This window comes from Budorcas taxicolor, chromosome 8, assembly GCF_023091745.1.
Source record: "Budorcas taxicolor isolate Tak-1 chromosome 8, Takin1.1, whole genome shotgun sequence".
Taxonomy (NCBI): Eukaryota; Metazoa; Chordata; class Mammalia; order Artiodactyla; family Bovidae; genus Budorcas; species Budorcas taxicolor.
Window position 1 is genome coordinate 89673926 of NC_068917.1, and position 24763 is coordinate 89698688.

Below are 24763 nucleotides of genomic sequence, written 5' to 3' on the forward strand. Positions count from 1 at the left end.
AGATATTGCTACTAAATTTGGTTCACAGAAAAACCATGGTTCAAATTATCTTTGTGGCATGAGTTGAGTAGAAAGAAGTTTTATATACCCGTTTTTTTTTTTTTTTTTAAGCAGTGCCCAAACACTGGCCATGAAGAAATGAGATACTGCCATATTTTGGAGAAATTTAAAGAAACAGACAGTAAGCTGAATTTTACACAGTCGCTTATCTACTGGCACACACAGAATGTTCACCTGTCTTCCTGATATCCCCAGCTTGGGATCCAAAATACAGTAATGAAGTCACAGTACATCACTTCTGCGACATGGTCACCTGTGCCTGAAACTGTCTTCTTGCTGCTTACCAAGCTCTATAGAGCCCTGGCTCACCATGGCAAAAGCCCTTCTGACAAGCTAAAGGACATCTGCTCTTATGTGTCAATGGAATGCCATTGTATCCATTTTCTGATCCACTTTCTCAGCATTCTTATCAAACTGTTTAATAGAAACAGCTGTGATGTATCAAGAATGAAAATAGAATATAAGTTACAGGGGATATAATCATTGATTTACTGCATCAGAGCTTTGTTGCTAAATTGTTCACACAACCACTGCTAAATAAAAATGAGTTCAACAAACATAACATGAAGGAATGAGTGAATGGAGATAAACTTCAAACTGGGAGGTGTGAAATGTAAACACTTTTAGTGTGATTTAAAAATGAATTCTCTCTCAAGTTCTTCTATTAATAGGGGTGGATAATTCCAAATAACAATATACCACTTTAAAAAATTAACATGATTATAAGGCTCTTGGATATACAGCTAGTTCATGTTTTATTTATAATTACCCTGTCTCAATGGATCTGTCCTAGGAGAAACTAGGTAATTCCCAAAGCTTGCCATACTCCTGCTCTGCTTAGTCCCCTCCGGTAATCAAACTACAAGGTTGAAATAGTTTTCAAATTAAAAAATAAATTCTCTTTTAGGTTCTCATTGACTGTCATTTCAACTTCTCTGATTTTTGCCCTCGAGGTAGGAAGGTTCTGAACTCGAAAGCTAAACCATGACCCCAGGACCAGCCACCGTGCACAAGGAGAAGGCACCGATACCCCTTCTCTGCACTGGAAGGCCTCCCACTCTTTTCCCACTTAGGGATGTATTCCAGGACTGCAGCCCCTCCACCCTGACAGGATGTTCTCCGGAGCAGAAAGACTTCATAAAGGCTGTTACATTTGAAGCCAGAATGCAATGATCTGCGATATGAATCCTGCCAGGGAGAATTTAAAAACAGAGGTGGGGATGTAAAAAGTACTGAAAAAGACACTAGGGCATGAGGAGTAGGAATCAGTGCTGATGGCCACAGTTTGCCTACAGCCCTGGACAGACTGATGCATACTTTGATTGGCTGTGTGGTGTCCATCCCTTGTTTGTCTTGTCTATGGATAAGAAAATGGGTTGTGGGTCTCCTCTTGAGAAGGTTGAGCCCCATCTTTTAAGCCGAGGTGGTTCAAGGGCTTCATTTCAACACTGCCCAATTAGACCACCAGCCTTTGTAGCCTAAACCTAGAATTTCCCTCAATAACCACATCAGCTCCCTGCCTGGACCCCTTGGCCCTCCCTGCCCTGACTGGGACAAAAAATGGAAATACACTCCACAGAGAATGCACTCTGGAAGAAATGGGAGGTTTTTCTACTGTGTCTGTTAAAAAGGCCGTATTGACTTTATTTGAAGATGAAGCTACAAATGCAAGTTTCATCTTTCCCAAAGCACTTGGTGATTCTACCATTCAGTAGAACAACAACAAAACCCTATGGAATCAAATGCTTGATTGAAAAGAAGATTTGAGGACTTTGTAAACAATGAACTCTAAGGCAAAATGATAAACTAGGAAAGTATTGTTAATATTTAGAATTGAAATGCCTTTTAATTTAATGAAAAATGTATTGCTGATCCATTATATCATCTGTAGTTATTATTTCTGCTCTGTATTTTATCATTTATTCTGCCCTAATCAATAACATCTCCTTTTCTGCATAGAGAACAAGGTATCAATGAAATGTTGACTGTTGCTTTCCCCCTACTTTTGCTGACATTTGAAACCAAAGTCAAACCTGCAGGACACCACTAGATGTCACTAGCTACCTTAGCTTTCCACCTTTCAAAGAGCAATTTGCGAGTTTTAAGTTTTGTAAATTCAAGTAAAAACAGATCACTCCACAATAATAAAAATAGTATTTGTTTAGTTTGGGAAGATCCCCTGGAGGAGGGCATGGCAACCTACTCTGGTATTCTTGCCTGGAAAATCCGCATGGACAGAGGAGCCTGGCGCGCTACAGTCCACGGGCTTGAAAAGTGTCAGGCACAACTGAGTGACTAAGCACAGCACTGCACAGGTTATAAATTATGATCCTTGATCTCTTGTTGGCTACTTAGCTGCAAGTAGAGAATATATTTGACAAGTATCCTTTGAGTGCCTATTTTTAAGAAGTATAGATTCAGAAGTGAACAAAGGAGAAAAATACATTGCTTTTATGGAGCTAATTGAGAGTTTCCTGACAGGTATTCTGATTTTCATTTCTAGACATTTTTAGACTTAAAACACATTTTCAAGTCAGGTAACAGCAGTAATAATGATGACAATATATTCAATGCTTGTCACCACTGCAATGACAAAAAGAGCCAGTAGGCTTCAGAAATTTTAGCTGCCTAAACCAGACCCAGTTCTGGTCTTCAGCGGAATGACTGGTCCCAGTCCAGGGTTCCAGAGCTAAAGACAGACTCTCCTTGGTCAGGGCATGAAATAATCTTCGGTTTGCTTCAGATCCATAAAAATAAGCACCTGGCTGTCATAATTAATTTTCCTTCACCTTAGAAGCAAAGATCTAAACCTGGTCCTTTATAATGATGTGGAAGCATTTTCTCAAGGGTGTGGCCCACCGCTTCCACATTACCAAGTACATGGGTATGATTTAAGAACTCCTTTCTTTCTCCTAGCTGAGTCTTCGTGAATCGTGTTAAAACGTCTAAAAGTATTCCAATCAGCAATGTAGGTGCTGGAATAAAACATGAAAAATGGATTTGAATTTGAAATTCTGGAACATTTTTCCACAACTAAGACAAATGTGAACGCTATGTTTCATCTTAGAGAACGTGCCTTTGAACTCTGAAACAGAAGCACGGTCTTTAAGGCTGCTGTTGTTCAAACTGACAGTGATCCTCAATAGAAGGATTGGTTTACATACTTAAAGCAGCAAAGAAAAATATTCCAATGCTAACAATAGGTGGAATTTTATCCATGTAAGGATTAACAGTCCTTAGAGTAAGTGATGGCAGGAAGCAAGGATAGGGTAGGTTATACTTGAATTATTCTTCAGTTAAATTCATTCATAATTTCAAGTGTTAAAATGTTACTAATCTCTAAAGAAAAATACTGCCCTTAAGTTTTTGTCATAATATTTCAAATTATCTGATTAATAATATTCTGTAAATCATAATACATTTGTCATTAACTATCTGCATGCTAGAGTTAATTCAGGTTCTAGCATGTCCATTTTGCACCTGAATTATTTAAAAAACAACTATTCATATTGAACAAATAAACAAATTCAAGAAAGTTATTTATACCTTAACAGATGGGATATTTGACATAATTCCCACAAGTCTTTTTCATGACTGGTTAAATAATGGAAAATTCCTCTTTTATTTTTTAAGACCTAAGTATTAGTTCTCCTAAAATATTTCCGGTGAGCAATTAAAATATTTTTAATTCATTGCTTAAATCATACAATGTTTCTCTTTATTAATGAACTACTGATATTTTTGGCTTTTATGAAAGTTCAATGCATACTTCAAAGCTGTTATAAATTTAAATAGACAATAGCCCTCTTTTAGCCAGAAAAGCATTTCCACAGTATTAACCAGATTAATTAGCTTCTAATATTTAATTGTCTTTTAAAAGTGATTAAGTAATTTAAGAGGGGCAAATTTTAAAAAGCACAACAGGGTTTCAATGAAATAATGGGTCTCCTTGACACCCCATTTCCTACTCCCAAGGCAACTAGTGCTATCAGTATTTGCTATATTCTTCTAGAACATTCTACACTGTATCAGCACATATATATGTGCCCAACTTTGTCATCTTCAATTAACATTGCATTTTGGAAATGACTCTATATCTCAGCTACCCATTGTGGTATGAATTTTATCATAACTGATTTCATTTATTTCCCATTGATTTTTAAATTATTTCCAGTATTTGTCAATGATACAATATTAGACATGTACCATTTCACACTTTTCCAATAAAGTACAGCTTACTCACCACACACTTGTTGTGTGGTGTCACCAAGCTTATTTATTTGGGCTAGTTTTACAGCTGGACATAAGAGAGCACCATAGCTTTAACTCACATTTCTCTTATTATGAAATGCAACAGCTTTTCCTATGCTTAAGAACTGTTTGTATTTTCTTTCCTATAAACTATCCTATGCCCACTAACCTATTAGATAGTTAAAACTTTTATTGATTCATATAATTTCTTTATATAGTAAAGATATTGACCTTATATATGGATATGTGTGTATATATATATATATGATCACTGCTAATATTAATTTCAAGTTTATTATGTTTCTTTGGAAGATGTTTTGGTTCTTATCCACACGTCTTTTATTTTTGGGTAGTCTTGCTGATGTTTTCTTCAATTTCTTTAGACATTCTTCTTTCATCTAAAGGCCTACTGAATCTTATTTTCTGGATACTTCTGTATCACTGTGGGTGGGTGGGCTTCGGGCTGCTGGGGAGGACCACGGGGCTGGAGAGGGGCTTAGTTCTTCACAGGTCGGGTTACTGTTTCCTGGGGTGATAGCGCCTTAATGTGTCACCCTGAATGGCCTGAATGATACTGCTGTGTTACTGACTCAAACTATGATCATGGTATTGCTGTGAAGGGATTTTGGAGAGGTAATTAAAATTCTTAATTAGTTGCTTTTATTTAGGGAGATTATCCTGGGTGGGCATGACTGAATAAGTCAAGAGTTCTTAGAAGAGGTTGAGACTTTTCTAAGAGGGGTGGGGCAGGGGGAGTGACTGACCCTTGGCTGTTAATGACAGTTCCACCTTGTTATCCTCCCTTCCTGATGACTAGCCCTATGGACATTGAACTTGCTCCAACAGTTGTGTAAGGCAAGTCCTAGTGATAAGTCAATATATATATGTATATGTGTGTGTACATGTATACAGATGTTTATATAAATATGTACTTATGTGTGTTAAAAATGTACCTATGTGTGTGTATGTGTGTGAGTGCACTGTGGGTGTTTCATGCATAAACCTCTGACTGATCACATTCTCCTGGGTGAACCCTGAGTGATGCCCTTGGACACTACAGAATTAAGGTGAACGTGGAAAGCTGTGTCTTCTCTGCAGTGAAACTGCTTATGTCTGGGACTGCCCATGGGTGGAGGACTGTGCATCAGCACTCGAGCCTTGGGCCGTCAGAAAGAGAAGGATGAATAAACAAGTGGTGGAAGTCAGAGTGTGGTCCAAGTCCACAGAGACTCCTCCACGGCTGCCACACAGACTCAATGCATGGAGGGCCGAGGAAGCCAGGTGAGTGAAAGGTTCTAAGCCTGCCGATGGGGCTCCATGGATGGGCAATGCAGTGTCCTTCCCCAGGTTGTACTATAATATGAAGTTTTGTCAATGCAGTGTTTGATTAAGACTCAAAGAGATGACTCATGGTTGAAAAGCACCCTGAACCAGAGCATATTTTGAATCACCTCAGTTGATGGGGCACCATCTGGCCTATTTTCCCCAGAATATGGCCCTATGAGATGCCATCTTGACAACCAGGTGTGCCTTCCCCAAGGAGAAGGGGTGAATGCTGACAGGGGTTGAGGGCCAGGAGGACCAGAAGGTGCAGCCGCAGATAGTTCACCTTGGACCATGGGGAATGTTGCGCTCTTCAAGGCCAAAGCCCCAATCACCTATTGGCCCTGTTGGCTTGAAACAAACACCAAATCATGGGGCAAAAGGGGTACTGGCCTAGCATGCACTCCCTTGGCAACTCCCCAGCCTTCCAGCTTCTAACATGCCACCCTGGCATGGACAGCCCTCAGGGTCACCCCTCTAAGAACATAACTGATGTTTCCCATGAGCTGATCCACCCTGACTGGGAATGTGGCCTCAAAACAGATAGTTACTCCATTCAGGTTTATCACCTAATTTTCCCCCTCAAACACTACATTAAACTCACTTCTCTTTTTTGTAGTCAACAAGATTGAAAATATCTAAAATATAACAGCCCACTCGGAAAGAAAATCTCGGGGCTTTTATGCTTTTCATTTACGTTGTTTCTGCTAAGTACTTCAGGCAATCTGCTTCATGAACTGATGCTTGATTGTATGCTGACATGTCTAGAAAAGGGGCTTCTCAGGTAGCTCAGCTGATAAAAAATCTGCCTGCAATACAGGAAAGCCTGGTTCACTTGCTGGGTTGGGAAGTTCCCCTGAAAAAGGGATAGGCTATCCAATCCATTATTCCTGGGCTTCCCTGGTGGTTCAGATGGTAAAGAATCCACCTGTGGGAGACCTGGGTTAGATCCCTGGGTTGGGAAGATGCCCTGGGAGAAGGCATGGCAACCCACTCCAGTATTCTACCCTGGAGAATCCCCATGGACAGAGGAGCCTGGTGGGCTACCATACATGGGGCCACAAAGAGTTGGACACGACTGAGCAGCTAAAGCACACATGCCTGGAAAAGTACTAACTGGATATAAAAATGGAAAGAATTATTAATAAAATAATTTTATATCACAATGATAAAACTAAAAAATAAGAAATCCATATACATGTTATAAATACTTCCTGAGGGAGGTGATTCATTATAACTGAGTCATTAAAAAACCTTTTTATTTACCTCATAATTCAATCATACAGCAAAATATGAATATGCATTATATGTCAGCTTTTGTTGCTGTTGTTTAGTCACTAAGTCATGTCTTTTGCAACCCCGTAGACTGTAGCCCACCAGCTCCACTGTCCATGGGATTTCTCAGGCAAGAATACTGGAGTAGGTTGCCATTTCCTTCTCCAGGGGATTTTCCTGAGCCAGAGATCAAACCTATGTATCCTCTATTAGCAGGTGGGTTCTTTGCCACTGAGCCATCAGGAAAGCCCATATTATGTCAGCTTTACTGACTCATAAGTAAAAATGATGTTCTAATCTTCAAATTCCACCTTGTCTTTATATATATTATACCTCAGGTTCTGTGTTGGAACTCTACAGCCACAATGAAGTTACTATGGCACTTGATATTTATAAAATCAATGACCTTGTGTAGCCACTGGGCAGGGCCCACTCTACTTTGGCTATTCCTTCCACCAATGTGTAATTTATCTAGTCAATTACCGTAACACTGCAGCATGTGATTCTGGTTTCCTTTGAAAAGACTTTCCCATATGAGAATTCCCTCACTTATTACACTGACGGAGACGACTTCCAAGTGCACACTGTAGCAGAGAGAGCGTGCTCACGGTGATGGACTTTGCAGCAAAGGGACTTGGACCCACATGGAAAGCACAATGAGTACTGGGCACGGGCTGCCCACGAGGGCTACACATGGCAGGGACATGAGACCAGAGCAGCAGGAGGGTCGCCAGCAGTGCACACGGAGGGGCAGCCACAGGGCAGAGCGTGGGTGCTGAGTGCGGGTCTGTCCTACCACTTAGTCAGGGACAGCAAGCAGGGGACTCTTTAGCACCTTTCTGTGGTCACGCTTTGGGAAGGAGTATGATTTGATTCTTGAGATTATTCCACCCGCTGACCAAGTCTAGAAACCATAATGGCAAAGAGGAATAGTAAATGTTTCAGAAAACAAACACAGGCTACCTTACATGACATGTTATTTTAGCTGTTCTATAATTACAGTAACCCCCTCCAGATTCTGTTGATGAAATGCACTAGAGGCAACATGTGATCACCAGCAAGGCTTCAGGAAAAGCCTACTATTTGAGTAGAAGGATCTGGGAAAATATTTTGGCAATATTTTCCATGAAAGGCTATAAGATTCAAGTTTTCATATTAAATAGCCCACTTTTCATATATAATTATTGTCAAACTGCAGACAAATCATCCTAAAGAAACTAATTCTGAGAGCTCAGTTTTGTTACTTCTGGATGCTGGTTCCATGATATTTGTGGAAATTCACTGAGTTGGACCCTTAGGGAACATGCATATTTTTATATAGTCAGTAAAATGTTTTCCAAAATGTCTAACTCCTTGAAGCCATTATGTGATGCACAACTAAAGAGAAGCCATGATATTCTTTTAAAATTCTCACCCCTAAGCCCACATGCCTCTTAGAGCAAAATGGTGGATAAAATCTTTAAGTTGACTCGCCAGGCCCATGAGTCATGTAAAGGGTAAAACAAAATGATGACTCCATAATGGTGCTTTACTTTAGAAGTTGATCCCAAAGTTCACTGGCATTTCAGTTCCCTTGATTCGGGGACAAGAGCTGCCTCAGAAAGACTGCTTGGTTTAGCAGAGGTGCAGCTTCTGAACAAGTCAATAGCCCCTACCATGGGTGGAGGGTTCATTTCATCTTCTGCAGATTTTAAGGGTTAATGGGCAGAAAGTGAGGTATAGAGCACATAGCTCATGTTGGGGGAATTTTTAAACCTCACAAATGTCATTAAAGGGCATCAAAAGTCCACAGTGAGGTCCCCTTCAAAGTAGCAGGACATAATTCCTGCTTGGAGTATAAATCTATGTGTCAGCTCCTAATAGTTTGGAGAGAAGAGAGAGTTGGAATTCTCTCTCTTCAGGAGCATCAGGCATGTGTTGGCCAAACCCACATGTAGAAGTGTGGAGAGATCACATTCTTACCACCCACTGATGTGGAGGGGGTGGTGGGTTCTTGCCAAGCCTTCAACTCCATCCTTATTTAGAGGCTTCTTCTCTCAAGTGATAGCACCAAGCACCCCCATTCCAAGCCTTCCTCCACCAAGCTATGGCCAAAGCAGCTCTCCTGGAAAGGGTGAGTTTTCTGATAACAGTGTCTTATCTGATTTAACCAAAAGAGTTTGGCAGTCAACCTCACTGAGACAACTTATATACCCAGCTTCCTACCCATTATGCATGTGGTCACAGGGGTCATAAACGTGACTCCTCATGGATGGGTCAGGGCTGAGCCTGAATAATATGTTACCATTTCCAAAATCTACCAGGAGGTATATTTCTGATTTAACATTGGGTTACATGGATATTTCATATACTTTTAGAAAATGGAGGGATTTTAACCTACCAAAGAAGCTGACTTAGCTAGTTCAGAACTGAAAATAGGCTGATTCTAGCTGCACCAGCAATCCCAGTTTATCAAGTGTGATAAAAGCAATGACCATAAACCTTTTGTCTAAAAATACTTTTCATTGTGCTGATATACAACTGCTTCATCATTAATGGCCTGGCTAAGTAACACTTACCCCAGGATGAGAACTTGGAAGTTGTGGACGGAAGTTAATATTTCCTGGTTAGAAAGAACATGCACAATTAGTGCTGTGTCAGAGAAAACCATCTATTTATCCCCTCCCTCACTGCAGATCAATCAACATGACTGTAAAATATTACTGCTTGAGAAGCAGATATATTTTCTGCATACATTTCTTGTTATCCTCTTTCATTCAACTTTCTCATATAAGCAATAAAAACAAATCCATTTTTAAATTGACTAGCTTTTGATGAATGATAAATATACAGTTGGAGTAATCATTTTAATCAATCAGTAAAACCAAAGTCTCATCCCATCTGGTTTGACTTTGCAACAGATCAAATTTAAAATGAGGCTGATTATTATCAGCATCTGAAAGAGTGAAACTCCAATGTCTTGGCTACTCACCTGATTGCCCACCAATTTTTTGACATGGAACTGTAAGAACTCTTAACAAACCATCTGATTTATAAGAATAATGCTCGACCAGCTGAAAAAGAAAAAAGTAAGAAAGTATCATAAATAATGGGGGCAGGAAATGCTCCTTACCTGGAGCAGCTGACTCCCCTTTTGGATTTTAAAAGTGATTCAAGGACAGCCCTAAACAACAGGTGGTCTTCCTAATTCCTCCCTACACCTCTTTTCTGCCACCCTCAGACTTCTGGCAGAATTCCACATTCCACCTTTCCTTTTTAACTTTATTCTACTCCTTGCTCCCTTCCCTCCTTCCTTCCTTTCCTTCCTTCTTTCTTTCTTTGGTGGTAAGTCGCATGTCTTTGTTTATATTCTTCTATATCCATGTGATACAATAACAATGAATTCATTTATTCGGTCTTTCAACAAACATTCTGTTGTTTGGTAGGCCCTGAGATAGGACAGAAGGTAAACTATGGTGAATGAGACACATTTCCTACTGTTGAGGTGCTTACTTCCTTGGTGGAGAAGGCTATAAATGAATTATAATGTAGAGTAATTGATTCTGTATTAGTGCTGTGGGCAAAGGCTTTGGAGGGACCAAATAACTCAGCCCAAAAGTTTCAGAGAGAAGATATCACTGCACGAGTGACATAAGATCCAGGGCATGGAGAAAGCTGGCCCTTTGGAGAATGGCCTTATGTTCACAGAACATGGACACCCTTGGCTAATGGTGCCCAGGAAACTATGAATCATGATGTCTGATTCCTATATTAAAAAGGAAATGAATGCCAAGTAGATTTATTTATACCTAATCAAAATTATGCAACAGGAAGACAGCCTTAGTTTTCACATTTTCTTTTCTCAAACAGACATTTCCTCTTCAGACAAACTAAAATCCTTCTATCTGATATTTCTTTCTTATCTATTTATTGATTCCTTTTCCAGTTATGGACTCTTGGCTCCTAAACCTGTTTTTTCTCTCAAAACTTACCTATTTGGGTAAATGTTCATTGAATGAATGTATTTTATCCTTCCAGGGAGCATTCTTCTTTAAAATTTTATTTTATTGTGGAAAGAACACAACATGAGATCCACCCTCTTTATAGATATTCCAGTATGACCAGCCCTAACACACTACTGAAATGGACCACAAAGCTCTCTCTGTTCTGTTAAATGCAACGGTGTGTTCTCAGACATAGTATTGAGATCCCTACAACAGCTGAAATATCCCATGCATCTCTCCAGTATCATTCAAATATCTCCTTACATGCTTATGGTTTCAGACAATCTACTCCAAAAGGATGGGTGGGAGGTGGGCATATACATAAAGATTTCCCTCTTGGGCAAGGGTACGCAAACATTTTCTGTAAAGTGCCAGAAACTGATATTTTAGGTCTTTTCATTCCACATATCATCTCTGTCACACAGTTCTTTATTAAAAAAAAAAATCACCCTTTAAAATATAGAAAGCATTTTTCTTCAGGGACAACACAAAAGCAACTCAGGGCCAGACGTGATCCATAAGTGTGTTGATTCTTTCTCTACAGAAAGGAAAACTAGAGTAGTGAAGCGATTACCAGCTCTCAGAAAAACAGCACCATATTCCTGGGTAGGGGAAGGGTACCATGGAACCTTATTGTTGTCAAGAGAGAACAATGAAATCACACTCATGATAATGGAAAGTCCTGCTGGCACTTTCGAGGCTCTTTCTTAAACAAACATACAGGGGAAAGATTTAATTAAGGCTGACTACTACGATATGGTAGCAGAATCAGTAAATACCGGAAAAAGTCTTGGAAAGGAATTTTCCAACAATTAAAGATGTTTAACATTAAAGTCAGCATGCAGACTTGGAGACTGTGAGTGGACTCACTCAGGGAAAATGGTCATTCAGGAGAAATCCAATGGCTGTGTGGCAGTGATAGAGCCCAGGACCTTCAAGCATCAGACTGACAGATGGAGGCCAGTGCCTTTCAATGCACACCATCAGCGATTCTTGTAGGAGGTGAGAGTCTCTGATGGGAAATTAATTCCAGAAGGCAATATTCCCTACTCATCTCTCTGATTTGCATTGAGCAAACACTCTTTCAAAACAATACCATTAAAATAAAGCAAAGACTGTGGTCAATAATGAGCTACACGTCAATGAGCTACAAACCAAAAGATAATGTCAACATTATGACTAATGTCCATGAATATTAAAATACCCAGCATGCAAAGAAAAAGATTTTCTTCCAGTTACAGTTAAGAGCCAAAATACATCATGTGGTGGTTACTCTGAGTGCTTTAAAGGTAATAGGGATCCCTGATCTCAGGTTTTAAAAAGACAAGATTTTTTGAGCCTGGTACTTTCCTGCTGGTGCCACCCATGAAGTTCCTGGTGGGGCCTCCATTTGAACCCTTCCTCAGTGACATCCTGCACCTATAAAAACTCAATGTAGCTGTCGTTCTTGGGGTGGCAGAGTCCTTTGGTTTTCTCTGCCTCTGGGCCCACTACAGTTTATAGGATGTTCTGCCATTTCCTCACGGAGCTGTGATTTAGAATGAAGCCAAGTCGTTCGTACCTGGTGGAAAGCAGCGGTGAACATCGGGTTAGAGCTCACTAGTGCCTAAGTAACTCTCATATTACACATTGCTTCTGGCTTTACTATCTGGGTTAAGACGAACTCCTTTTTAGGCCAGGGGTGGATAATCCTATACAAGTGGTGGCCTGACACGCAGGAAATGATGACCACTAGGTTACCTTAATTTTGCAGCGATTCATTTTGCACCAAGAATGGCACTTGACATTTTATATTAAATTTGGCCCCTCACAATTCAAAGAATAGTCTGATTAGCCACCTTTAAGACTCCCTTCCCAGCCATCTACACCTTTCTTTACTGTGTATTTGTCTGAAAGGCCACTCTGGACTCCAGGTAGAACGTCTCTAGTGCCTTAAGGCAGGATCTCCTGTTAAACCACGTGTAGTCCTGGTTAGGTACCACTGCTTGGTGCCAAGAGCTGAGGGGGCCCTGAACGAGCTATGGGAGCCTCAGTCACCTAACGTGGTAACCCTAGACCAACGCGTCCAGGAACCTGGAGGGTGCAATGTGGACTTTGATTGGGCAGGGCTCAGCAAGGACCCAGGTCTTCTATAAAGGTCCAGGAGGACATGTACCTGCCAGAGAGTGTCGAAATTCTTCCCGCCAGGGATGGAGAGCTTCCCCGTCTTGTCCTTGTCGATGCGGTAGTGCAGCACCTTGCCCTCGTGCAGCAGGCACAGGGCGTAGGACCCGTTGTCCTTGGCCCTGATCCTGGAAGAGAGAAGACAGTGTGTCATCATCACTCCTACTGCCTGCTGGGGGTGGGGAGGAGCGCCCCGGGCAGGCAGCCTGCAGCAGCGTCTTGACCTCGGGGTCAAGGGCTTGGTACCCAGGGAGGCCCAGCTCACAGCTCAATGACACCTTGAGTCCCAGACAAGGAACACCCAGCAGGCTTGGGAGCACTGAGGGGATGTCAGGAGAGGCCCAGGCTCTGGGGGTGAGTCCTCCATTCACCTGGAGCACAGCTTGGCTCAGGGCACAGGCACATGAATCCCACAGCACCCCGGAACAGTGGAGTCTGTGCAGCCCTCTGCACTCAGCCCCTCTCTTCCATGAGGTCTGCTTTTGGGTTAGATTCCAGACAGTGCAGTTCCCCCACCCAACCCAGGGTGTGTCACTGGAGGGGGTGTTTGGTGGGCATTTTAACTAGGAATATTCTTGACCCCAGATGGAGGCCAGGAAAGGCTCCCACGTCCTAGGACCCTCTTCATTCTGTCAAGCTCACTCTCCCTTTTACAGGGAGGAGAAAGCAGGACTGGGACTTAAAATGTCCCATGGTAAAGAATCTGCCTACAATGCAGGAGACTTGGGTTTGATTCCTGGGTCAGGAAGATCCCCTGGAGAAGGAAATAACAACACACTCCAGTATTGTTGCCTGGAGAATGCCATGGACAGAGGAGCCTGCTGGGCTACAGTCCATGGGGTCGGACATGACTTAGTGACTAAACCACCATGTGATAGCGTCAGATGATGTCACCAGGAGAAGAAAATATCCGCCACTGGGGGCTGGGGACCAATGAGCAGAAGCAGGGCTGTGCTGGTTGCCCTGGCTCTGCCTCCTGGTCCCCGAGGGGCCTCCTGGTCCCCTCCTTGATGCCACTCCCTTCCCTTATCCAGGGATGAGACTTGTGAGCCTGATGCCAAACAGAGACACCCATTGCCCTGTAGGGAGAGGTCTTCTGCCCTGCCCAGGAAGACCTGTGGGACTGTGGGAGGGTGTAGTCTAGGTGAGGGCTGCAAAGGCAGAAGAATGGAGGTGAATCCCCTCCCCCAACTGAACTTCTTAGTCATCACCATCCTCAGCCCATCTTTCCCTCTCAGCAACTCAAACCTTTGGGATCACAAGATGTGAGAGGGTGAGTCGCTGAGATCTCAGAAGGTCCCAGAAAGCATTGCCAGCCTTGTCATTTTCTAAAATGAGGGAACTGAGGCCCCCAAATGTTAAGCAATGTGTCCAGTCAACTGTACTTTGGGAAGAGGCCCAAATGTGCCAAAACTGTCATGGGATTTCCCCATTGTGGGGAAATTTCTGATGCCTCCCCTTGGCTGTAAGAGACCACATCCACAGGACCAGCTTTGGAAGCTGACGCAGTCACTTTTGGCCTTGTAGGTTCATCTCAAAAAGTGAGCCCAGGACATGAGAGCTCAGCTGTGTCACATGGGGTTGGAACTTTGTTTTAAAAATAAGTTTCTTTTAAGTTGTGCTTGGCTGTGCACGGCGAACAGGTTCCTTCCATGCCTCAGTGCTCAGGGCAGCTGGTGTGGGTGGCGGGACACACCCAGACTCCCCTCGACCTCTGCAGGACTGCTTCTGAAACCTTCCACACTGTGAAAACAGCCCTTCCCCCAAACCCAGGCAGGTCGCCTGCACCCCAAAGTGTAAGCTCCCTTTCATGGTCACATGGCCCATGAAGGCCAGTTGGCTGCTGTCAAATCGAAAAACAACCACACAGAAAAGGAAAAACAGTTTTATACGAGGAAGAACTGAGTTTATCTCTTAGGGAAGCTATTTTATAAGGCAGGATTGCTCACCCCTGCTTTGCTTAGTTTATAAGCATCAGTGGCAAACAAATTGGATAGTTTGAAGATTCAGAGAATTATACAAATTCTAAATACGAAGCATTAAGAATTTATGCAAATACATATAAAAGGTTAACTTGGGATAACAATGTCCATAGGCCATTCTAAAATACCATTCTTTTTGATTTCCAGTGTTTTGTGTCTTGGGCTTCCCTGCTGGCTTAGAGTCTGCCTGCAACGCTGGAGACGTGGGTTCAGTCCCTGGGTTGGGAAGATCCCTTGGAGAAGGAAATGGCAGCCCACTCTGGTATTCTTGGCTGGAAAATCCCATAGATGGAGGAGCCTGGCGGGCTACAGTCCATGGGGTCACAAAGAGTCGGACACGAGTGACAACTAACTTTACTTTCACCTTTGTATCTTTGACCTTTGGGTCCTGGAGACAATTAAATGGATCTGAACTCTGACTTTCTGAATCCATGTCCAATGCCCATCACTCTATCTTGCCTTAAGTCTTGATTGACCTTTTATTGTTAAAACAGACAGAGGATCGCAGAATGACAGGGAAATGGTGCAATCACCTCATTAGAAATGGGGAAATGGAAATGAGGCCCACAGTAGAAATAACATTATGCCCCTTCCAGACTGGCAAAAGTTAAAAAGACGGAACATAATAAATTGCTGAGAATGAGGGCAAAAGGCGTCTTCATTTACCACCAGCAGGTGCATGAATTGGTTCAATCATTTTGGAAAACAATTTGGAATTCTCTACTGACTTCACTCACTCACTGAAACTGAACCTATTTATTCCCTGAGTCAGCGATATACTCCAAGATATACAAAATGCATGCATTCTGCACCCGTAACGTGTGTGGGGATGTTTATATCAGCTTTATCTTTCATTATCAAAAATTGTAAACAAGCTAAGTATCTGCTGAGTACAGAGTAAGTCAGTCTTGGGGTATTCATACCACAGAATGTCATGAATAAAATGAACAAATGAGAGTGATACAAAGCACAAGTGACTCTCATAAGTATAAATGGATGCTGTGATTCTACCTGTAAGAAGTTCCCAGATAGGTAAATTTGAACAATTTCATTGAGAAATGTATACCAAGGTGGTAAAAAGTGAAAGAAAAAAAGAGCTCTGGCTCTAGAAAAGATACGCTAAAATACACGTATAGAGTGAGGCACTCCTGTGTGTGTTGAATATTTCATAAGAAAAATGGCATTAAAAGAGCTGGTGTGAGACAAAAACCAATCAGCGATTTCTGTAAAGGCACACACTTCCTTGAGGATCCCCCCGAGAAGAGGCCCTGGAGGAGTCTCTCTCACAGAGCTCCAGACAGGCAGCCTGTGCCAGCTCCTGGGATACCAGTGGCAACATCTACCTGGTGAGCACAGTCTAAGGAGCAGCAGGCACAGGGACAGACCGTGGACATGCAGCCTGAGCGGCCCCCAAGGCAGCTGGCAGGAAACGAGGCAAAGAAGGGAAACCCACAGGCCCAGCATCTGTAGGTGGCAAAGACCAGAGGCTTGGTGACACTAACGGCCCGCAACTGTGAGGTGTCTGCTGGCTGGTTGCAGGCAGATCCTGGGCTGGGTTATTTTTAATCTAACATATGGAAAACACTGGTTTGGAAGCTGAAGTAGCCCCTCCTCCTCCTAGCCCCTTCCTGTTCCTCAGAAAGACCCCCACTGTCCTGGGACACCCACCGGGTTTGTCACGTGGATGCCCAAAGTGGAAAGAGAAAAGGCTAGTCTTGCAGCCTCTCTTGAGGTTGACCACCTTCCAGGTCAACTATCTTCAGCATGTTCCCAGAAGCCCCAGAAGAATTTCTTTCCGGGGAGTCTCTTGGAAGAAGCAGACAGAAGAAGCCATGACAAATCATGGCTCACGACAGATTTGAGTTTTGCTGTTACAAGGTGAGGGACTTCACTGCTTTCAGACTGTAAGATTGACTTGAGGTCCCTGGTGAGACAGCAGGAGATCCACCTTGTCTCAGGCTCTACCACGAGCAGGTTTTGCACATCACAGACATGAGGCACAAGGCAAAACTCAGGTCAGGAGAGTGTTCATTCTGCCAGACGCAGCCTGGAGGGGCTCCCCCTGCTATGACTTCCTGGATCAGAGAAAACATGCGGTAATGATGCCCAGACATTCATAGGGAAGTAAGGACCCAAGTGGTGGTAGGACCGTCAAGACGACCCTCACCCACCGAGGTCTGGGGTCATGGCATTGTGTCTGCTGCAGACTGAACAGAACAGCCAGGGCACAGCCTGGCCTACCAAGCATTCTCACTGTCTGCGTATTTTTTTTTTCCCCATGGCAGAGCAGAGCATGGCTGCCTGAGGGGAAAGGAGGACACTGGGGATGAGCTGTATATCTACGGCCTGGAGGGGAGGTTCAGAGAGACATGGGGGGCTCCCTTCCAGAGCTGACGCTGTATCAGGTGGTCAGATACTGCAGCATGGGGCCCGACAGTGGCTTCTTAAGAGAGGAGCTGGGAGGCGGGAGGAGACATGGGAGTGGCTCAGAGGTACGTGTGCTCAGTTGCATCCAACTTTTTGTGCCCCCATGGACTGTAGCCAGCCAGGCTCCTCTGTCTATTCTTATCTGGATTTTCCAGATAAGAATACTGGAGTGGGTTGTCATTTCCTACTCCAGAGGATCTTCTTGACCCAGGGACTGAACTCATGTATTTCCTGCATTGGGCAGATGGATTCGTTACTACTGCACCACCTGGGAAGCCTGCTCAGTAGTGTGCTTGCCAGCATAATGCCAGGAGCATCCTTGGACTCAGGAGAGGTACCAGCCTTAATGATCCACAGAACGGAAAATAAAATGCAACTTCTGGGTGCTTCTGTCTTCTACTTCAGCAAAATTTAGACACGTGAGACTTCCACACACACAGCGAAAGCAGGATCAGTATGGAACACAGGTCCAGATATGGGGCCACGCCAAGCTCTTCCTTCATACACCTGCCTTTTCAAGTTTTATCACAGACTCCCCTCTCTCTCCCTCTGCTCTAATTCATGAGATGAAACCAGGCCACACTGCTTCTCCTCCAGCTTCATGGGGACCTTGATCAGACCAACGAAGAGATACTCACATCAGTCTACAACCCCCTTTAAACTTTTCACTTCAGACAGGCCGTGATGCTTTTTGCTGACCTATAGCTGCAGAGCCACATGTGTCGAATGAAATGGCACACTTTGATCCCTGATGGCAGCACCTGAGAGCACTCAAAGAACTCAGCTTTTACTGTGGGCATATGAGGGTCATGCAGTCTCATTCATCAGTGAACAGAAGTAAGGTTTTTTTTTTTTTTCCCTAAACCCACAGATTGCTTTTGAAATGTAGGTATATAAGAAAAAGTGAGCTATAACTTGAGCAGGGAAACGTGAGTGATAAATAAGAAAAAAAAGTGTGTTTCACCTAATGACAGTACTGGCGTGGACACAGGGAGAACATCCCGTTCTTGGGGTCAGCAGCAAGGTGAGCATCTGAACCTAGGATTCCCACAATGAAGCAAGGACCATGAAGAAGAAAACCTCTTCAACCCTGGAGGACAGTGTCCCTGGCACAGAATACTCAGGAGTCCCACAGATGAATATCAATCAAATACAAGCTCAAAAGATCACCCCAAACCAAAGGAAACAGGAGTTATGAGAACGAGGGCAGGAAGAGAAAGAGAGCAGGAGAGACATAGATTTATACACTAAGGACTCTCTGTATTGAAATCATTAGACTGAGAATATAAGCTAATTATACATGAAATGCTCAAAAACCAAATGAGGGACTCACAAAAACTAGCAAGCAATAAGATGCTCTCAAAAATGTACAGGACTATTTGAGAAACAACCAGAACAAACACGACTGCTAGAAAATTTTAAAAAATATAACTGATGGAAAAAAGCGGTGGATGAGTTTAAAGTAGATTAGATACAGATGAAGTGAAAATTGATGAACAAAAAGACAATTCAAGGACATTTAATAGTGCAGCACATAGAGAAAAGGCAACAGAAAATAAGAAAGAATAGAGGATGGAGTAAGGCCTAAAAGATGTTTAATAGCAAGCTATGAAGGAAGAAATGATAAGAAAGAAGGATAGTAATATTTGGAAAAAAAAATAGATGAGTATTTTCCAGAACTGATGAAAGAAAAAGATTCATAGTTGCAGGAAGCACAACTACAGGACAACCACAAGGTGAACTTTAAACACATTACCTTGTTCATCTCGATTAACAAGCCAGATAGCACACTAGTTTTCCCTTTTTATCATTCAGTAAACTGAGGTCAGAGAGTTTAATTAGGCTGTCTAAATCACAGAGCTATTAAATGGTTGTGCTTGTCTGAACTTAAGTTTCTACAAACAGAAGCAGTTTCAAGGTTAACTATGTCTCAATCAATCAAATAAAACAGAAAAACTACTGCACATATACTTAAAGATCCTCCAATGAACTTGGAACATCTCAAAGTATCACTATGCTTAGTTTTGCTAAGGTAGGCACTGGGCATCTTGAACAGGCTCAAATGTGGTCCCCAGACCAGCATCACTTGGGAACTTGGCAGAAATCCAAATTTCTGAGTCATAACCCAAACTTGGTGAGTTAAAAACTGGGTGGGGGGTTGTGGTTTGACCCAGCAATCTGTGCTTTAACCAGCCTCCAGGTGATTTGCACACAAACAGAAGGCTGAGAACCACTGCTTACATCATCTGCTCTGGACTTCGTATTCATCCTGTGGAACCTCATTCTTCATCCTTTCTCCTAACTTACATTTGTTCCTTGTTCGTAGGGAATACAAGCATATATTCTTACAAGCTATCTCACTGTCTCTGAAAAATGTGTCACATTCTGAATACATTTTTTTTTTTCCTGGCTACCTTATACTGAATTGCACTTACAGTGAAAAAGATGCCTCATAGCTCTTTCCAAAGAGAGGCATCCACCTGCCTCCCAGTTCATCTGGTGGGATGGGGGCAGGGGAGGGGAGAGGGCATTGTTCTAAGATTCACGGGTGACAGGTAATATGTTGTCTGGTGTCCCCAAGCCAGGTCCATCCTGGACAAGGACCACAAGGTTTTGCAGACCTCTGATTCTGGGTGGTCACAATGTTTTCCCTTAGAAAGGCATTGTCACCAAATCTTCCAGTATCCAGCTGTATACAGAATGGGGTACACCCTCATCAGACCATCTATACATGCTGCTCATTTCTTTACCTGTAAGTTCTCCTGGAGGGCTTCCCACAGGGCCCCGACACATAAGAGGCATGAATAAGTGAATGTGTGTGTGTGTGCGTAATTTGTGCACCCATGTGTGCAAGGGAGGTGAGGGTGTGAGGGGCATGGGGCTATAATGAAAATCAATACAGGGGGCAATGGACGGGAGGAAGGGAGGAAATGATGAGAGGGTAACACGCCTGGAAAATGGCTAATGAGGAAGGGACGATGCAAAGACCAAAGGACTTATTTCTCCTCGAACGTCATGAAGAAGGAAGGTCTGGGGCACCTGGATTTCAGATGCAGAAAACATAAGAGGACTCAGTTGTTCCACTGGGCTGGGTGGGAAGATAATTGTGGAGGGCCTGAGAAAGGCAAATGGCACCACTACTTGGTACCTGCTCAGAGGCCTCTGCACTCTCTTCTTCCTTGGCATACAGGGCTCTGGGGTACCTGAGATGATTTTTGACATATTAAAAAGCTGACATGGGAAAGGAGCAGGCGGAGGAGTCCCACCCATCACATGCAACAACCACAGGCCGGCGCAGGGTGCTGGGGCCCACCCCAAGTGCAGGAGCTGTAACGCTCTATGACCTCAGGACTGGGGAAGCCCACAGGCCACAACTCTCGCCCTCCTCACACGCTCCCCAGCACAGGTGCCTCTCAGACCCTTGGACTCCAGCTCCCCTGGGCTTCCTCTTGGCCTCAGTCTTCACCTTCCTGCCCTTGCCCGCCCAACCCAGCTACCACATAGGCCACACTCGCTCTTGACTTCTGCAAACTACGGTGCCTGGTCCAAGACCTGACTCTGCCATCTCTCTCCCCACAGAAGCCTCATCCCCCTCTCTTTACACTCGGGGAGGGGCAAGCCCAGAGGTCAGGGTTTCCCTCAGGACCTCACAAATCTCTCAGACCCGACAGCCCCACTGGTTTGGCCCTGGAGACTCAGCCTGGCAGCGCCTCAAACCCACCACTCTCCTAGGATCTCTATTTCAATCCCCTCCACCTCCCAGCCCCGTGGCAATGCTGGCCTGGCATTCACCAGGCATTTCCAAAAATAAGACCTGCAGTCAGCACAAGCAACCTACCCCTTTCCTTCCACTGTTGTCACCCAGCGGCTCTGGGTAAAGTTGCCCAGCACTCGTCCCACTGTGACTTTTCCTCCCTCCTGATGGAGGAGGTCAGGCCTCCTGATGGTCAGGCCTGCCTTTTCACCATCTCGTGTGTGCGTGCATGCTAAGTCGCTTCAGTCACGTCTGACACTTTTCGACCCTGTGGACTGTAGCTGCCAGGCTCCTTTGTCCATGGGATTCTCCAGGCAAGAATACCGGTGTGGGTTGCCATACCCTCTTCTAGGGAATCTTATCAACCTTGGGATCAAACTTGCATCTCTCATGTCTCCTGTACTCGCAGGTGGGTTCTTTACCACTAGTGCCCCCTGAGAAGCCTCAGCTAAATCTAATCAGCCAGTTTAAGGATCATTTGGCAAATCCTACAGTTAGTGCAAAAAAGGATGACCCTCTGGCCTGAGACAGTCCTGTTATCCTCTGCTGTACCCCTTTCCATCTTGTCATTGGCCCCTTTTTACTCTCAAAGTGTCCTTGAGTGGACAATCCATTCTCTGGCCCACCCCTTAGGATCTGGAGGGACTTCCAGTCTGGCCTGATGACCTCCCTGTCACTCTTGCTTTGCTCCTGGCCAAGTCACACTCAGGTCACAATGTTGACCCCTAAGACTCTGCACTGACACTTTCTCCTGCCCAGGACCACTTTCTTTTATTTTTCAAAACACTATATGCTGTTTAAACTAACATTTGGCTCTGTTGGGTCTTAGTTGAGGTGAGCAGACTTCTCTCTAGTGGTGGTGTGCAGGCAGTTGTCCTGCAGCATATGGGATTTTAGTACCTCAGCCAGGGATTAAAGCAATAGCCCCTGCATTGGAGGGCAGATTCTTAACCACTGGGTCACCAAGGAAGTCCCCAATTTCTTTTCTTTTCTTTCTCCACTAATTTTCTTCTCATTGCTCAGAGCACAGCTTAAACGTCCTTTTCCCCAGAAAGAGTCTTACCACTGAGCCTCTGTTCTGAGCACTGGGGCTCCAGCTGAGAAGATGGTGGCCAGTCCCTGCCTTAGGCACTCATAATAAGTGGACTGATAGACAATAGACACGTGAAAAGAAATACAATAAAGATAATGCTTGAGAGTCAGTGTCCCTGGTAGCATTAGATAGGAAGACCGTGATGATGGGTGGGACACATGACACGCTTTGCAGCATGTCTTTCTAAATTTGACATCTTCCCCTAGGCGGTAAGGGCCTGCCTGACGGCTCAGCAGTAAAGAATCCACCTGTGATGCAGAAGATGCTGGAGACTCAGGTTCAATTCCTGGGTCAGGAAGATCCCCTGGAGGAGAAACTGGCAATCCGCTCCAGTATCCTTGCCTGGAGAATCCCATGAACAGAGGAGGCAGGGGGACTATAGTCCATGGGGCTGCAAAGAACTGGACATGACTGAAGCACCAACATGCACTTAGGCTTTAAGCATGGTATGGGCAGGGATCAAAGTCTATCTCGCTTGTCACGGTGCTGTCACAATGCCTGGTACATATCTGGTGGAATTCATTATTTTGTGGAATGAAAGGATATTTTTTTTAAACAGCATACTTCTGTTTAAAGTCAGACAATAATAGATGACAGAAAAAAAAAGAACCATAGTGAAAATGGCATTGGCGACTTACTGGTGTGATGATTCCTTTGATAGATCTAAACTACTGCCTTCTCTGTGGAAGGTTAATTCAGCCATTTGGAAAGCCACCATCTGTGTGTTTTAAAGGTCACCTTGAACTCACTGCTGACTCTTTAAGACTTGAAAGAATCTTTAGCCAAAAACAATAATATGTTTACCTGGAGACTAAATACAAAGAACGTGACAATTCCATTGTTTTATATTTGCAGAACATGGCATGTGTAGAGCATTTTTGTTCTGAGATAGCTTCCATGGTGACATGAAGGGGCCAGCACATTACATTTCAACAGACATGATGTGCTCTTGGGGGCAGCCTGTGTGAATGAGAGCTCTGAGCTGCCCTGCATGAACCACATGGTGAGATATTTATACATGAGATGGTCAGAGGTCTGTTGACCACAGCCCATCCCCATAGGCTCATCTGGCCCAAGCAGGGTCCAGCAGTGTGATCATATGGCCTTAGAGTTTTATATAATTTGTAAAAGTTATTTCATCATAGCCAGAGAAGACCACTCTCTCCTCCACTCCAGCTTCCTTTCCCAGAGTTGACAGTAATCCTAAAAATGGATATGCATTACTCAGAATGAGTTGTGACCCAAGAGGAAGGACCAAGTTTTCTTTTTTCAATATTCAGGAAATATTACCAAATTATTGTCAAATGAAGAGGCAACCAAACACTGTGTAGTCAAAAGATGCAGAAAACAAAAAGTGCTATAGACATGTGTCAGGTGCTTAGCTAAAAAAATGATATTACTTTTCAAAATTTTGTATGTCTGAAGTATTTATCAGTTTTTTAGAAGCTTGCAATTCATTGTGATTTTTCTCTGACTCTAAAATACTGTATTTTATACCTAATTTTGTGTTCTTTTTAAAGAAGATCTCCAAATTATACAGGCTTTGAACCCCACCAATTCTGGATCTTTCCTTTTGGGGAGAGGATATAAATTTTTCATAAAGTAAGCTTTGTTTCCCTTTCCTAACAAACTCATTTTGTAGTCACACCTGAGCTGGGCTAATTTCTCAAAATCACAAACCATGCTGTCAAATGAGGCCTCAGAGAGCCGAGGGGATACATTCTCAACATAGCCTGTCCACTCTGCCTCTGTCCCTGGGGTCATGAAAGAGGCAGAGCTCTGGCCTCCATTCATAGGACCTGGGCTGGCGGTCCCTGTCTGGTGTTCCCACCTGGCCATCTAGACCCAAGACATGGATAGGTATCTTAGAACACCCCAACCTGGAGAGCTTAAACAACAGGCACTTCTTTCTCATAGTGCTGGAGGCTAGAATTCTCAGATCACGATGATGGCCCTAACTACATAACACAAGAACTGTGTTCAATGTTATGGGGCAGCCTGAGGAGGGGTGGGGAGAATGGATACATGTGTATGTACAGCTGAGTCCCTTTGCTGTCCACCTGGAACTATCACAACATTGCTAATCAACTATACTTCAACACAAAATACAACGTTTCTTAAAAAGATGCTGATAGAGCCCATGTCTCGTGGCAGCCTGTTTCCTGGCTTGCAGACCATCATCATCTGGCTGTGCACTCACACACATGACCTTGCCTCGGTGTGAGCAGGCAGAGAAAGTCTTGTCTCCTCCTTTTCATATGCAATCCCATCATGGGGACCCATGTTCGTGGCTTTGTCTAAACCTAATCATCTCCCAAAGGCCCTACCTCCAAATCTCTTACACTGGGGGCTTGGGCTTCGACATATGAATCTGTGGGGACACAGCATTCAGCCCATTATAGCAGGTGATGAAAAGCCACCTCTAGAAATGGTGCAGATAACTGTGAGGGTG

The 24763-nt window shown here is 43.7% G+C and overlaps 1 protein-coding gene across 1 annotated transcript in view; it reads right to left on the reverse strand.

Annotated features, from left to right (window-relative positions):
• SYK (spleen associated tyrosine kinase) overlaps positions 1-24763 on the reverse strand; it is a 99345-nt gene that overhangs the window by 22289 nt on the left and 52293 nt on the right. Inside the window, exons 4-7 of the mRNA XM_052644924.1 lie at positions 13048-13183; positions 9881-9962; positions 9468-9511; positions 7745-7813 (exon numbers count right to left, since the gene is read on the reverse strand). Coding sequence (XP_052500884.1) covers positions 7745-7813; positions 9468-9511; positions 9881-9962; positions 13048-13183 — 331 coding nt within the window. The remainder of the gene's footprint in view (positions 1-7744; positions 7814-9467; positions 9512-9880; positions 9963-13047; positions 13184-24763) is intronic.